Source organism: Pelobates fuscus, chromosome 10 (assembly GCF_036172605.1).
Source record: "Pelobates fuscus isolate aPelFus1 chromosome 10, aPelFus1.pri, whole genome shotgun sequence".
Lineage (NCBI taxonomy): Eukaryota > Metazoa > Chordata > Amphibia > Anura > Pelobatidae > Pelobates > Pelobates fuscus.
In genome coordinates, this window is record NC_086326.1 from 138,193,229 (window position 1) to 138,211,166 (window position 17,938).

At 40.9% G+C, this 17,938-nt stretch overlaps 1 protein-coding gene across 2 annotated transcripts in view; it reads left to right on the forward strand.

Annotated features, from left to right (window-relative positions):
• The window catches only part of LDB3 (LIM domain binding 3), a 122,697-nt gene that overhangs the window by 22,310 nt on the left and 82,449 nt on the right, over window positions 1–17,938 (forward strand). For both annotated transcript variants that reach the window (XM_063433610.1, XM_063433611.1), the window contains exon 2: window positions 7,496–7,623. In XM_063433610.1, the coding sequence (XP_063289680.1) occupies window positions 7,531–7,623 (93 nt within the window). In that variant the 5' untranslated portion in view covers window positions 7,496–7,530. The remainder of the gene's footprint in view (window positions 1–7,495; window positions 7,624–17,938) is intronic.

Below are 17,938 nucleotides of genomic sequence, written 5' to 3' on the forward strand. Positions count from 1 at the left end.
GCTACTAGATGCATACTTGCAAAGACAGAATATTCAAGGATATAATCTTTCAATGTAGGGTAATAACTGCTTGATTCAAGGATAAATCTGACTGCCATTCTGGGGTCAAGAAGGAATTTTTTGTCCTAGCTTGTTGCAAAATTGTGCTTCAAACTGGGTTTTTTTTTTTTTTTTTGCCTTTTGGATCAACAGCAAAAAACAGGTGTGAGGAAGGCTGAACTTGATGGACGCAGGTCTCTTTTCAGCTATCTATCTAACTATGTAACTATGGCTAAAGTTGTTTGGTGACTATAGTGCGCTTTTAATAAAGCAGTTGTCTGCGGATAATGGTTTATATGTCCCTTAAAAGTATAGGGTAGGTTCTAGACTTGGAGAAATGCCTTTCAGCTGCTTTGAGCAAATCAGATGCCTGTGAATCGATAGGGTTTAACCCCTTAAGGACCAAACTTCTGGAATAAAAGGGAATCATGACATGTCACACATGTCATGTGTCCTTAAGGGGTTAAATCACAGGGTTTCACACAGGGTACACTGAGCATGGGTCAGCAAACCCCATATAATCTGTATAAATGCAAAAAAAATCTATCAATCTTGATAAAGACTTGGTTTCAGGTCGAAACGTTGCAATAAACTGCCTTGAAGAAATCACAGTGAGTGCCCGAGATTTTTTTCACTTAACCCTTTCTAAGCATTACTGGGTCTCTTCTCACCCCTCCCCCCCCTGAAAAACCACTAGAATATAAAGCATACATTTATCTGGAATCCAGTGCAGGATGAAGTCCAACCCTGCCCTTGCATCCAGTTAGCTATTTCTCAAAGCAAAGCATTTGATTGGACCGTTTTCAGTGGCTGCAGTGAGGACATGCGCTTTGAGACAGTAAGGGGAGTAAGGAGTGGGAGTGGTGTGTGGGATGGGATATTAATATTTAAAAAAAAAAATAATAAGTTAAGGCAGGGCTCGCAGATCCAAGATGTCAGGATGAGAGTGTCACGGTAATATACCCCAACACGCAAGAATAGTCCAGATAGTCTAGAGGCAAGAAAACAAGATACGTCTTACCGGACCTTAGAATGGCCGGACTTAGACGAGTACAAGAAAAGACAGAGTCCAGAACAAGCCGAGGTCAAGGGAACCGAGAGACAGCGTAAAGTAGAACAAGCCAGGGACTGGTACACAGGAGAGCAAACCGGCGGATAGACAGGCAAGGATAAAGAGAAAGCGGAGTCAGGAACAAAGCCAAGGTCAAGCACCCAAAAACCAACTGAACGATACAAGCACTAAAGGGAACTGAACAGAAACCACGATAGGGCAAGGTACTGAGGAACAGGTGAGTATAAATACCCTAGTGTTCACTTTGATTGGCCCCTGTCATATCCACGCCCCCAAAAGGTGAGTGTATGGGGAATGTGGCATGACAGGGGCCAATGGGAGACTGTTTTAAATTTTGTCTCCCACTGTCCCTTTAAGAGCGCGCCCGAGACACGCGGCGCACTCTTAGTGTCAGGCGGGACACGTGACCGCTTCTCGCGGTCACTGCCCGCCTTCCTGATCTCGACGTCGGATGAGCCGCACGCGGCTCGTGCAGGAGCAGGACCGCGCGCGGCGAGAAGAGAGGACCCCGGCCGGCCCCTGGAGAGGGTAAGTACTGCTACAGAGAGAGGATGAGTACAGACACAGGGATGTGTCTACCACGGGGCAAACAAGGCATTTGTCTTGGGCTTCAATTTCCAGGGGGCAGCAAAAAACGCCGACCCCAAATGTCCAGGCAAATACCTTGTTTGCCTCATTTTATTGGAGCCCAAGAGCTGGCTGGCCACCTTTGGGCCCCCCCTCCCCCTCCCGGGGCAGGCGGCGGTTGTTTCCCGGGCGGGCAGCCACACTAAGCTATCAGCAAGGAAGCACTTTCCACTGAGCTCTCTACTCAGCTCCCTCGCACGACCCGCAGTAATGCCGGGAGCCGGAATATGACAGCGCGTGAGGGAGCTGAGCAGAGAGCTCAGGGGAAAGTGCTCCCTCGCTGACAGCTTAGTGTGGCTTCCCGCCTGCACGTCCGGCCACCTCCATGCCCAGCAGCCCCACTGGACCCAGGTGAAAAATCCACCCAGCTATCCCAAAAGTAGGGATTAAAAAAAAATAATAATTGTTAGTGGGGGAAATGTGTGTGTGTCAGTGAATGTGAGTGTGTGTGTCAGTGAATGTGAGTATGTCAATGGATGTGAGTGTGTGTGTGTCAGTGAATGTGAGTGAGTGTGTCAGTCAGTGAGTGTGTGTCAGTGAATGTGAGTGTGTGTCAGTGAATTTGAGCGAGTATGTGTCTGTCAGTGAGTGTGTGTGTGAGTGAATGTGAGTGTGTGTCAGTGAATTTGAGCGAGTATGTGTCTGTCAGTGAGTGTGTGTCTGTCAGTGAATGTGTGTGTGTCGGTCAGTGAATGTGTGTGTGTGTATGTGTCGGTCAGCTCTGGGAGAGTAAAGGTGGCCAGCTGGGGTAGCGTGGTGCCGGACGGCGAATGTGAGTGTGTTCTTCTTGCTCTGTTCCCTCGTACGCCCTGTAGTGATGCCAGGAGACGGAATACAACAGCACTCCAGCCCTGCATCACTAAACAGCGCGCGAGGGAGCAGAGTAAGAAGAGCTTGAAGATGTTTAGAGCAGCCCCACTGGACCCCAGGTAAATAATGCACTCCAGCTCTGGAGTTAAAATAAAAAATAAATTGTGAATGTGTGAGTTTCAGTTACTCGCTCCTCTCCAATCACCTTTTTCCTTCACTGCACCAGTCTCACCACATCTGGCTTTACTTCCATGGCTGAGATAATCTTGATGATCTCAGCCAGTCCAATGCTTTCCCGTAGCATGCGCGTCATGTGTGCTAGGGTTGCGACTAGTCTCCACCACAAAAGTGAATCGCAGCACATACTGCTTTCTACCCGAAGTGGTTATAGTAGTGGGAGTAAACCTTTAAGGACTAGGAAGCAGCACATTTTAAGCCCTGTTTATGTGTTTTATATTTAATAAATACATAATATATAAATACAGATTGTTAACTGCTCCTCCTGTTTTTCACTCTGTTGCCCACTTGACCGGTGTATAGTCGCCATATGGGCAGTCGGACTCCAGGACAACCCTACCACATACCTAACCCAATAATGCACTGACACTCGGGTATATGGGAAAATTTGTCCACAGCTTTATTAAACAATCTTGAATAATAATAACAATATATTAATTATAAAATAATAATAATCATAATAATAACTTAACAAATAAACATGGGTCATTGCCCCCCATACTCCGCCCTCGCGTCCGAATCCTTCTGTTAATATAAAAGGCAATGACCCCCTTATAAATAACATATATATAACATATACCAACATTATTCCAACATACCTACTTAAAGTGCTAAACATAAATTAACCATGGCAGGGGTATACCCGGATACCCCTACCCCACCAGGTTCTGAGCCACCGACAGGACTCGAAACCTACCAACCACCAATGACCACAGTTTTCTGTTTCTGTCACGTTCATCCTAGGGAGCCTATTCCTTCTCTTTCAGCTCCCTATCCCGCAGCTGTGAAAAAACGGGATAATCCCTACACATAAACAATATACAGGGAGGGTGGGCGGGACAAACTCGGTCAGGTAGGAAATTAGAAGTGAATTCACTTAAAATGGCTGCCTATTTAAATATCCCAGCCCACTTACCCATAACTCCATACTTCCTCTCCTCCTCCTATGCCCGCCTCCTAACTCCTGTCAAGGCCCTTTTCCGCTTAGCTGTGCTTTGGCTACATGGGGCTACATTATCTCACTTGATCTGTGAATCTAATGGCAGGAAGACGTTCCTATCAAGTACTGAACACTATATACACAATATCATGCATATATTTAGCGGTACATTGATTGGCCCATTTTCTGATTCAGCGGAGCTGGAGGGGTTAATAAACCCCTTTTGTCCCTTACCTGGGTCCAGCGCTGATGTTCCTCAGCACTGGCTCAAGCCGGTGATGGGGGAGACCTAATGCGCATGCTATGGGGAAACTAGAGATGCTGGAAAGCCTCATGCATAGCGCGAGGATGTCCAGCATCAATTAGGCGACCAAACGTTTGGTAGACAGCCACTAGAGGTGGAGTTAGCCCGTAAAAGGTAATTATTACAGTTTATAAAAAAATGCAATAATTACCTTTGCAGAGTTAAGGGTGCTGGGACACAGCTCCCATACCACTTCAATGAGCTGAAGTGGCCTGTGTGCCTATGGTGTCACTTTACCATTTTTGTAATTGCTTTTTTTTTTTTAAAGTTAGTTTCGATACAGTTGAGTCCTGATATCCAGATTCAAGAAAATGTCAGAGGCATTCGGATAATGAAAAATCGTAAAATCAAAGTGTTCGGTAAAAGGAAGATTGCTGTTATTTTGTGTAGTTGTGTTTAGTAAAATTAAGACTGTCTGTTCAGTTTAACCTTGTTCCAAACCTCCGTGCCAGAAATGACTTACAACACTTGCTTACAACAATCACAAGAACAGTAGAGGAGCAGTCACTCGATAACTTCCGCACTCTGCGACCATTATTGTTATATTGATGACTGCAACAATGGATATTTTACAAAACCGTGTCGTTTTAATTATTGCTAGCATAGTTAACAGAGGGCTTGACAGATTTGCTGCTTGGAACCTAGGAGCCAGCTAAAAAGTTAGGAGCCAGTTTTATTATTTTTTTATTTTTTTTAAACTATCAAAGCTTTATTTTCAATGACAAAAATGCAATTCTTAAAGAGACACATTAGTCACCAGAACCACTACAGCAAAATTTTATTTTCTATTCCTGTGTTTCTAAAGATGTAAGAAGAAAATTTTTATGTAAATTATGTAATTTATCTGAAATAATTGCTTTTTGAAAGGAGGTGATGTGTGAATTTTAAGTTTACTTTTGGTGGAAGTGTGAGAAGAATAAGCTTAAGAACCAGTGATCCATAAGGATTTGAGGTAGACAGATATATATCGCTAGGTGACTTGCCTAGGTACACGTACTGGTGAGGAGGTTTCTCATTTCTAAGACAGTGAGTTCTAATCCACAGATATATACAGAATACATCATCTATACATGTGTATATATATATACATTGCAAAAAAAATGTATGTACATTAATGCCAGGTACAGTGAATACAGCTGACTTGCTAAAGCCAAGCATCTGTATTTTATCAAAGGTAATAATGTCTAATGAGTTCTCTCTAACCCTTTCACCATGGGTGCTACACAGCACCAGGCAAACATTAATTCATGCAAACATTTGACAACGAGGGAGAATGGGGTGACCTAATTTCAATCCCTATGTGGCTCAGGGGGTAACTGGATTTCCAGCAGAGAAATGATGGTCTTATCCGCATTAGATCTGCAGTGGCTAGAGGTGAAGGAAATCAGCATGCATTGTAATACATTGCACTTAGCATTGCGATGGTGTGGGCGTGTGCAGTACCAAGGACATTTATTTACCTTTACGTTTACCTGCCATAAATACCTTTTTTTGTGTCTCTTTGAAATAGAAAAATCTTAGAATTTCTGGAAGCATTTGAGGTTTTAAACATATTTAATACATTGTGTGTGCCAGTTGGCCCGCCTCGGTTGTGAAGACAGGAAAACAGTAACATTTGACACAGCAGGTGGTCTTTCTATCTGTTTGAAACACTGACAGTCTCACAGATCAGCAAATTGAGATATCTCCCAAGACATAAACATACTTTTACTGTCTCTTCAACATTAACATTTGTTTATAACTTTATGGTACTTACTGATGGCTAGCCTAATCTAACAATATAGAAACAGAGTTTTACTTTTTTCTGTTCGATTACATCTTCAACCTTTGTAACGTTTATTACTGGTTGTTTAAATCACAGAGGAGTTATCCCATATATAAACGCAATAAGGAATCAAAAAGCGTGAGACTGTAAATGTAGACTGTGTCTCCTCACCTCTTATACTTGTATGTCAAACTTGATTCATTCCATTTATTCATACCTTAGATTTGTCAGGACAGCCACTGGTCTGGGCTCATTACTCATATATCTCAGCATTTCAGTGGACAATACTTGCAGTCCAGGGGTGTGAGTGGGCTTGTGGCCATTTTGGGAAATATTAGGTTACCTCATGATTTATTTACTAATAACATGTTCTGTAATTAAAATGTGCTTTAGAACAACACATTTATTGCCGTTTAAAGACACATTACTGGGAGTATTATTGCTGTGGAGCTGTGTCATACTCTCAAAGACACCAACAAAATGATGGACAGAGGGGTTTGGGCCTAAATTAGGGACTGTCCCTCCTAAATAGTGACAATTGGGAGATATGATGTCCCTCTGTCCTAGGTTTATACATGAGAGACAAATCTCCAATGAGAGCACTGTGAGTATCATTAGACAGGCTCAAGCTGTGTTGTCTGAACGTTGGCCATTCCATTCATGGTTTAGTTTAGTCTGTGATGAGATGACCAGTCGGGCAGGGATTGTCCCCATTTTCACCACCCCATGCAGTGTCCTCACCAATTGGACATTGGTATACCTCCTTCTGGCCCACCCACCCCACCCCACCCCAGCTTGTTATTTATACCTGCCATTGTACAGTATATTGTTATTATTAATATTTATTAAGCCCTGACAAATTACACAGCACTGGACAATGGGTGGACTAACAACAGACAAGTATGTCTAACCAGACAAGTTGGTCGCACAGGAACTGAGGGGGTTGAGGGTCCTGCACAAATGAGCTTACATGATGGATGATAACAAAAGGAAATAGCTGGTGCCATTACTTGCATACAAACTGCTTTCCATGGAGTGGCCATGGCATTAGACAGGTTTATTTACTAAACTGTGCATTTATTGATCTGAAAAATGTTATTCAACTCCACTGCAATCACAGCTTGCTTATGGTAGACTATTGACGTTTAGAGTTAGGTTTTCTGGTCAATGCGATTCACTATTAATTGAATAAAACCTATATTTTAGCGATTTACTCATGTCTGTTACTATATCTTTCCCTGAGTTCTGGCATTTACTGAGTACAATTGTTAACATTTGTACGTTGGTGTGGATATGTTGATTGATCCAGTTTTCTATAAACCATTTGTCTTTTTTTTTATTTTGCGGAGAGATAGGGGGTTCAGGGTCTTGACATGCCTGGAGAGATCCTATGAAGTAATAATAGCACTGTGAGTCATGAAATCCTTTCATGGGAGGTATTTGGTTACATACCTTTTAAGGGGACAGCTCAGCTGGGATAACTGTATCTGCAATATACGTCCTGTCTATTCTTAGGTAGTACTTCAAGCTGACTGAACAGGCAAGATTACAATTACTTTAGAATTGTACCAAACTAGTGTTTCGGTTTCTGTTCCTGCATATTCTTTTTGTTTGAATTACGGTAGTTAATCATAGTTTGATTTTCTTAGCTGTTTTTATATATATATATATATATTTTATTTTACTTATTTTTGTTGACAGAGCCTACGTGTGGCTTGCACTAAAATTTGGTGAAAATGGCTTACAATGTATCTCTTGCCGGACCTGGACCATGGGGATTTCGCCTGCAAGGAGGAAAGGATTTTAACATGCCTTTGACCATCTCAAGGGTAAGTGTAAAAGTGACAAACATTGATGTGTTTTTAGTGCCGAAATCTACCTGACCGAGCTCTTTGCTTGCTTGATTTAAGTGCATGCTCTCTCACAGGTTTGATGGGTGTTTAGGAAGCAGTAAATTGATATGTCCCTTCTAAAATCACAAATCGCACTACTGTGGTGGCTAAATAAAAAATGACTAAACAAAGTACTCTGTCTTCAGTGGTCTACTGTCAGACATGCATTAACCCTAGGCCGTGCTTTGTCCACTGCACCTCTGAAAGGGTTAAATAAATGTCACCCTGTCCCTCTGCTAAAGTCTGTCTAGATTTGTAAATTCGCCCATTTGAGTTTTTGCATTTGCCTAATTCATAGCAGGTTTATAAAGGCAGTGTGGGATCAGTTAGATTCTTCCTTCTACTTACGGTACTTCTTGATATTTGTAGGACAGAAGCAAACAATGTATATTTCTGACAAGCAAAAATTAAAAAAAAAATATATATCTTTTAAATGACAGAATGCCTGCAATTTTTATGACGATCCATGAGTCAGTCATGTGACTAGACAGAATTTTCCCAAACGGTGTTAAAAGGAAATGTTTGGTGTTACTACGTAAATTTTACGTACAAAATATATGGAATCTTTTGAAATACACCCTGTCGGAACTGTTGATCTGTAAATGGTATAGGCCAGGGGTGGGGAACCTTCCGCTCTCCAGATGTTTTGGACTACGCCTCCCATGATGCTTTGCCAGCATTATGTGTGTAAGAGCATTATGGGGGATGTAGTCCACAACATCTGGAGAGCTGAAGGTTGCCTATCCCTGGACTATAGGCTGATTTGTGTCATGTTTTACAAAGTTATAAATAATGTTTATTTCCAAATATAAATTGTTTTACTGAAAATAAAGAAAGCAAGTGTCAAGGGATTCATCTACTTTTTCACATTGTTTAGTGAGATGAATTAATGTCGCTTTAAGTCAGTGAGTAATATCGTTTGTTTGTAAGAAAGCCATTTGTGGGTTTTCCATTGGCCAGACAAAATAAATCATTAAAACCACTTGCATGAATGAACTGAGATTCTCTCATGAATGCAGAACAAAATACCAGACAGGTGTGGGTAGAACATTTACATCTGTATAATTTCCCTATGTTCCTCTTGGAGAAGAAGAAATGGGGTGGAACTGTGTATATTAATTTACTTAATTTTATTTTTTGGAATATGCCATCAAGCAAGAAACATCACTTAATTAAATAGTTTACAGTTAAATATTTGTTAAACCATGGAAAGCAAGCTAGTTGACCTATGCATCTCACATATATTGAAAATTAGGTAAGGGACGCTCTCCATGTATATGAATTTTCCCCTTCCAACTTAAAGGGACACTGTAGGCATTATAACCATGTGATCTCTGTGAATTGGTTGTAATGCCTGGAGTCCCCTGGCACCGTCCCTCCATTAAGTGTTAAACTATATTCAAGGGGTTTTACACTAAATAAGAGACCTGGCCCCTACTGGAGGTATGGCTAAGGCAAAGCTTACACACTTTTTTTTCTAATTATACCATATCATACCAGTAGTGGCTGAATGCAGCCATCCGCCACCCATTGCTACCCAGACTAAGGCTTTCTCATTAGTCAAAGAGGGGATGGACTGCTGGGGACCTACAATTAGTATTAAAACATTAAAAAAGGTTTAACACTTAAAGGGAAATTCCAGGCACCCAGACCACTTCTGCCCATTGGAGTGGTCTGGGTGCCAACTCCCACTACCCTTAACCCTGCAAGTGTAATTATTGCATGTTTTCATAAACTGCAGTATTTACCTTGCAGGGTTAACTCCACCTCTAGTGGCCTCTAGACAGCCACTAGAGGGTACTTCCTGGTTTATAGCACATAAAAATTGCGCTATAACATCGCTGGATGTCCTCACGCTATGTGAGGACCTCCACCGTCGCTGAAATCCCCATAGGAAAGCATTGAAAGCATTTTTCAATGCTTTCCTATGGGGAGGTCTAATGCACGTGCGGGGACATTTACCCAAGGGTAAAACCGCCTTCATGATACCAACAGCGCTAGGAATATAGGAGCTAGGGAATATAGAGAGTTACCGTAGCAACCACAGCAACCACTGTAGGTGAAGAGCTGAGGGACGACTTGTGGGAGATAGAAAGAATCCCAGGCACTCACTGTGATTGTTCTTCAAGCAGGTTTATTGCAGCAGGTTTATTTAAACCTGCTGCAATAAACCTGCTTGAAGAACAATCACAGTGAGTGCCTGGGATTCTTTCTATATGCATACATTTCTTGGGTTTTTTTTTGCTGACCCTTGCCCAGTAGCACCCTGTGTTTAAATTGATGTGATTGAGTGCGACCCTATCTCCTTTTTTCAGACTTGTGGGAGATGTCCTCTGCTCTTCCTGTCTCACAATTCCTCGACATTGAGTGTCAGCTGAGGAATTGAGAAACGGATAGAAGAGAAAACTATTTTTCTATAGGTTTTTCTTGAACCCTATACATTTGCTAGCAAAACTGCTAGCACAATGTATAGATTGAGTTTTAAGCTCTTTTATAAGAGCTAATTTAATAGGGACATGCCAGGTTCTCGTTAAACATGTAGTCACTGTTGGGTTACTATTAGAATGTTATGTATTCAGTGTTTAAGGCACAGAAAGGTATCAGGTTTTGTAATATCAATTGTAAATGCCTGTCTAGGAAGTGGTAACCATGTCTGTCATAAATGGGCGCTTGAATGCAAACCTTAACTATAGTAATGACAGATTGTAAACTGAGTGCCAAGTCCCGCCAGTGTGATGGCCTGGTACCTCCTGTGATCCCGTCATTGCTCGATAGCACAGTATGCCTCTCCCTGTCTGGCATATACTAGTGCAGTCTAGGTCATAGGATAGGGTGCCATATTAGATCCTCAGCACCAGTGTATGTGGAGCAGATAAAAAGAGAACTATGGGTGTTATGTATAACAAGTGTCGGGGCAGTGTAAATTTTTTACAGTGTTTTGCAATTGCGCCTACTAATGTAAATTAAAAAAAAATCCATGTGTCTATAAGTATGATAAATCTGGATTAGGTTTTGAATCCTGCCATAGCCAGGTTCTAAAACTCCTACAATAGTAAATGGCTCCTGTCTGATGTGGCTTACTAACAGTTGGAGGTCCGTAAGGTTGCTATAGCATACTGGGTATTCCTCCACACACTATGAATGCTATGAAATCTACTATAGCTTGCTTGGCATGTACACTCACATATATTACAGCATATCACCTGGTTGACAGAGAGGTTGGACACAGGAGAAGGACCCAGAGATAGTGGTGGGCCTGTTCCTCTGGATCTAAGGGAAGCTTCTAATGAATTATTTCACCTTAAGCACTTCTGATCACAATGGGCTAAATCGTGAGCTCTGAAAGAGTTAAATCATTAAAAAAAAATTATATTTATATATATATAAATTTCAAATTATGTTTCAACCTCAGTAACAGGATATCGTGCTCTGCCGAGCACATGGTCTTTTTGAACAGGTGCAAAATTGTTTGGCTATTCCTTTGAGAATGGAAATAAAAGAATGCGGTGGAATTTTAATAAGGTTATTGTTCCCATAAAACTTTGTTCTGTGAGCAGCAGGGCAGGCATTTTCAGGTCACGTTGCTGGCCTCAGAAAGATTGTAAATGGAATACTTTGAGAAATAGCTATTGTGAATCTGTGTAATCCTAGGGCGCAGATGCTCTGTCACATGGCAATGACCTCACAACACAATGTGACATAGAAAGAAAATACCTTATTAACTCTGAAACACAGCCTAAAATGTTTAGCCAAAGAAAAAGACTTTTTATGAAGTGTGTCTGCTGTTAAAAAAATGAAAATATCCCTTTGCTTATATAACATGTATGCATCTTATGTAACAGTATCGTATTGTAAAAATAAAAAGCCAGGTCTTAATTAATAGACTTCCAGATTGGTTAATGGCCAAACTGCAACTTGGACAAATTTGGGTCGATCAGATGACTGGTCGAATTTGTGAACTCCAAGACGATATGTACCTGAATTATGGACCACCGGAAATGTACAATGCGGAACATGTTCAGTTCGGAGTCGTGATTCTAAATTACGAAATTCTTTTTTTGACCTTACATTTGAAATTCACTTTGAATTCTCACTAGTAGATAGCCCTGTTAGACTAGTATATATAATATATTTAATCTAGGGTGTGTGTGTATATTATATACACACACATACACACACACACTAGATTAGCAGGAGTTATGCTCCCATTTAGAGGCTGCCGCCAATTCAATTGAGCCATGTTTTATAAGTCAAGTGTATATGGGAAGAGGATCTGAGAAATACTGTAGTTCTGTTTCCCCCAATTCCTCTCCTGACATATTATTGTCAGGATAGGGACTGATTTCATGGCTGCAGCTGCAAATATAGATGCTCCCAAGTAGTGCAACTCCCACCACTCTTGGGCAGAACATCCCAAGATATTCAGGTTCTACCCTAGGATTTATGGGCCCTAACCCTAAACAAAATAATGCAATGATAAGGTACACAACAGTGAACATATAAAATGTCATCTCTGGGTACTATTTGTAACGGCACCCCCAGTCATAAAAGGGGTTAACAGCCGTTTAGTAGATCTTCCCCTTCCAGAGACACAGGCACAGCTACTGTAGACACCAATCCACTGAACCGGAGAAGCATATGAATACCGTAAACAGGCAAACCGGAACCATACGAATGCTGTAAACAGCCGAATAGGGAAAACCATACGAATAGGTTTACACTCCTAGCAGTCAAACTGGAACAGCATACAATAAATCCACCCAAGAACGAGACAAGGCACCGTTTTGAGGGTCAAGCAGGAACAGACAAAGCTGTGGGTTTATTGTTCTTATATACACGTTAGTACCACCCACAGGGTTTTGGAAAACAACCAATAAACACGTACAATACACTCAGACACAACCACACAAAATCCTTCCCTCTGCCTGTGATACAATTACCTTACACAATGGGTAATGTAATTATCACAGACAGAGAAATACAGTTTTTCCATATTATTCATAACTTTAAAAGTATGCATCACATTCACATAAAACTTACATTTTCAGAATCATCATACTCCAAATACATATGTCAAAATCATCCAAATTGGTCCATTGGTTCAAAAGATAGATCGAAGTCCTTTGTGACCAAAGTAAGCATGGCTTTTCTGCCCAAAACCAGTTCCACCGAGTCTTCTATCCTGGAGATAATTGGGAAGTAATCCAATTATCTCCACGGACAGAGGCAAAACTCCACTAAGCACATGGCAGTAAAAAGACAGTAAAATACAATAAAATACACGAGGTTACATTTATTACAAAAAATACAGACATGCAACAAATCCCCAGATAGCTTAGGTCTGAGCGCAACTTATTACGGAATGGCGCTCAGACCACACACATACAGTTCAATTGCCATGGAGCCAAAGTCTTTTATTACACGAATAGGCTCCATTGCATAGCTATCTGGGTTAAATCCGAGAATCTACCGAACACCAGAGCAGAAATACATGAATAGACCTTTCTGCATAGGAGTAATAAAGTAAATGCCAGTCCATAGTCAAAAGGTAGCAGGCAGGCAACCGGGCTCCTCCAATGCACTGTGGCGAGATTGGTCTCGTCACACTATTCTCTTTTATTTTTTTACGGGTTCAAATTTGAGATAGTGGGCACATGAAGCTACATGTCAGAGACCGGGGTTGTGAGAATGAAAAGGTAAGTAAAATCAAACTTTTAACCCTGGCAGGGCTGGCCTGGTCACCGCCATGGTGACTAGGGCACTATAGCGTTAGGAATATACATTTGTATTTCTAATGCTATAGTGTCCCTTTAACCCCTTAAGGACACATGACATGTGTGACATGTCATGATTCCCTTTTATTCCAGAAGTTTGGTCCTTAAGGGGTTAAAGGACAGCTTATACCCTTAAAATAATGTTTTAGCATTAAAATCATTTCATCTAGTTTTGAAAGAAAATATGTTTTTTTATGAAGTGTTTGTTCAATTTCTCATTCTCATCGCTACCTTTAGTATATGACAGGATCCATCAGCCATACCCTTTGGTTGGACAGTGTGTGAACTTGACAGATAGCTGGGATTTTGGTTGCACCCAAGGTCCAGCCGCTGTCTTACCAATGAGATAGTAAGGACATATAAACCCACCACAGAACATTTTTTTTATAATAGGATGTTACCTTAGCCCAACATTCAGGGGCTGTTATTATTATCCAATTTAATGGTACTCATTTTGTCTAGCTTTATCTACTGATGATACATTAGCCTACTGAGCTATCTCAACTGCCTTAATAATAAATATATTTTAAAAATTCTCTATCACATTTAAAGTTTCAATATCAGAAAAGGATTAGGATCCCACGGGGCCCAAGGCAAGTTGACATTTTGGGACCCCCCTCCATGTTTCACATAGGTATTGTTATTGGGCCAAGCAAATTCATGAATCCAGGGGCCCTGTCTTCCAGTTCACCTACGGTCACATTATGGGTAAACCTGCCTTCTTCATTATTCTATTAAGTGCTCATGTCCAGTAAATGTCCTTCTGTTTATATAATGTGCTTGTTACTCTTTGTGCTATGTACAGATAGCAGTGCTAGAACACACATATTACTCCATCCCTTTGAAGTGCAGCTATCTCCTAATTTTAGACTCAGGGTTAAACTTGGTTCAGGTGATTAGCAAGCTACAGGTGGTCCTGTGGTGGTCAGAGCAGGAGGTCGCAATCCATCAAACCATGACAGATGAAGGTACATTTGGGAGTCCTAGTGAGAGGGGGCATTGTCTATCTTCTCTCTGATCTATAAATAAACTACCAGCAAGCATTGGGGAAAGATGTTTACAGTGTTATCTCAGACAGTGTTAGATAATCCCCAAATCACAGCTGGTTTAGCAAATGTGAAAGGAGGATCATGGAGTGAAATGACACCAACATGATTATTTGCTGAAGTAAGAATTCCGAGATATTTCATATTTTAAACCACAGTAGACAAAGTGAAAGTATAGATGACTTAAGTAGCTATTCACTAAAGTCAAATTCAAAGTGAATTTCAGGTTTAAGTTCACAATAGCCGAACTGGAAAAAATCTCTAAATCAGATATGTTTTCAATTTGACTTCTGGGATCAAAATATCTCTGATAGAAAGACAGAGTGTAAATAGCAAGATATCATAGTGATAGGTGCTTCACGGCAATAGATCTCGCTGTACTCTGTGATGTACTGTATAACAATGTATCACAGAGCTTCACAGCAATGGATCTCACTGTACTGTGTGACGTACTGTATAACAATGTATCACAGAGCTTCACAGCAATGGATCTCACTGTACTGTGTGACGTACTGTATAACAATGTATCACATAGCTTCACAGCAATGTATCACAGAGCTTCACTGCAAGGGATCTCACTGTACTCTGTGATGTACTGTATAACAATGTATCACAGAGCTTCACGGCAATAGATCTCACTGTACTGTGTGACGTACTGTATAACAATGTATTACAGAGCTTCACGGCAATGGATCTCACTGTACTGTGTGATATACTGTATAACAATGTATCACATAGCTTCACGGCAATAGATCTCACTGTACTGTGTGACGTACTGTATAACAATGTATCACAGAGCTTCACGGCAATAGATCTCACTGTACTGTGTGACGTACTGTATAACAATGTATCACAGAGCTTCACAGCAATAGATCTCACTGTACTGTGTGATGTACTGTATAACAATGTATTACAGAGCTTCACGGCAATGGATCTCACTGTACTGTGTGACGTACTGTATAACAATGTATCACAGAGCTTCACAGCAATAGATCTCACTGTACTGTGTGATATACTGTATAACAATGTATCACAGAGCTTCACGGCAATGGATCTCACTGTACTGTGTGATATACTGTATAACAATGTATCACAGAGCTTCACGGCAATAGATCTCACTGTACTGTGTGACGTACTGTATAACAATGTATCACAGAGCTTCACAGCAATAGATCTCACTGTACTGTGTGACGTACTGTATAATAATGTATCACAGAGCTTCACGGCAATAGATCTCACTGTACTCTGTGATGTACTGTATAACAATGTATTACAGAGCTTCACAGCAATGGATCTTACTGTACTGTGTGACGTACTGTATAACAATGTATCACGGAGCTTCACAGCAATGGATCTCACTGTACTGTGTGATATACTGTATAACAATGTATCACATAGCTTCACAGCAATGGATCTCACTGTACTGTGTGACGTACTGTATAACAATGTATCACAGAGCTTCACAGCAATGTATCACAGAGCTTCACTGCAAGGGATCTCACTGTACTGTGTGATATACTGTATAACAATGTATCACAGAGCTTCACAGCAATAGATCTCACTGTACTGTGTGACGTACTGTATAATAATGTATCACAGAGCTTCACAGCAATGGATCTTACTGTACTGTGCGATATACTGTATAACAATGTATCACAGAGTTTCACAGCAATGGATCTCACTGTACTGTGTGATATACTGTATAACAATGTATCACAGAGCTTCACAGCAATGGATCTCACTGTACTGTGTGATATACTGTATAACACTGTATCACAGAGCTTCACAGCAATAGATCTCACTGTACTGTGTGACGTACTGTATAATAATGTATCACAGAGCTTCACAGCAATAGATCTCACTGTACTGTGTGACGTACTGTATAATAATGTATCACAGAGCTTCACAGCAATGGATCTCACTGTACTCTGTGATATACTGTATAACAATGTATCACAGAGCTCCACAGCTTTAGATCTCACTGTACTCTGTGGTGTTCTGTAGCCTACCAATGTATCACAGAGCTTCACGGCAATAGATGTCACTGTAATATGTGGTGATTATCAATAAACCCCAATTTTTTTGTCAAATCACTTAAAAAGAATTCGTAAAAAAACAGGGGGAGCTGCACATTTGCTAGCCTACCATAACATGTCGATTGAAGTGCAGCTCACATCTACTCTATACCTCCTAACAAAGGCAGTGTGTTTCCTGATGTCCCAGATGTGGAACACTGGGCAGTGAACCTGGGGCAGTGAGTCAGAACCTGAAATCAGGATGGACCCACTGGATCTGTTGGGAGCTATGCTATTCTACAGTGTCTTACATGATGTTCCATGTTTTTATTATGGATTTGTCGAATATTATATGAAGAATTATATAATGCAAAGAGGAGTGTGATTACACGGTGTCTCCCATGCTGTCCCAGAAGGAAGGCTATTTTTAATGTATGATGTTACAGCCATCTATTCTGGGCCAGATAGTCATTTACGTGGCCCTTTAGGAATGCTTGCTGAGGAAAGGACATTTCAAACCAAATACATATACAGCTCGGGTTTTTCTTAGATACATCCAGTAACAGATGGGGTGAATGGATACTTATATGATGTTCTCTGCATCATATCTAAGCTGCTTAGACCAAAAAAGGAAAAAACACATAATGTTAAGTTAGAATTAGCACTATAACAATCTACCTGTCTCCGAACTTCAGCTGTGCCTCATTCACAAAACTGTTAACATGGCAGTAAGTAAATGGATAGCAGCTGAACAGTTGTTCGCATCACAGTGGCTGAGTGGAACTGTGCTGGAGCCAAACTACATATCCCAGAGACCTTTTTATAAAATGTAATCAGACCCAATAGACCATGATGAGGTGCTCAGCATTGGTGAAGCCTCAGAAGTGCGTTTATCAAGAAATATTGTCACCAATAAATCCACCAGTGGATGGTATATAGAAACACAGTGTCAGGAAATGCATCTATTATGGTACAATAAAAAATATTAAATGAATGTACATCAAATGTCATCGATAAATTGCAGAACTGCTAGCAAATGTATAGATTTTTATAATGCAGGTAGTCCACACTTTGTGCGGACTTTACAACTGCTCCGACTTATGACCAGCTCTCTAGCACGGGGATTCAAGGGATTCCCCACATTAGAGAGCTTGTCTATGTTCGGGGAATTTTCCCTGAACATAGATTCGCGGATTCACTGCGCAAGCAAGCTGGTTTATGTTCAGGGAATTCCTCCAAATTAATCTGTAATTTGCATTATACCTGACAAAGGAGAACATAAGAACCCCAGAAAAAGTGGGCTCTTCTGCTTTGTGTTCCAGTAACTACAATGTATGCAGTGAGGTAGCGGAGAGAATAGTCCTCTAGCAAATGCACGTTGCTAATGAGAACATTGGAAGAGAGGGACACATATTAT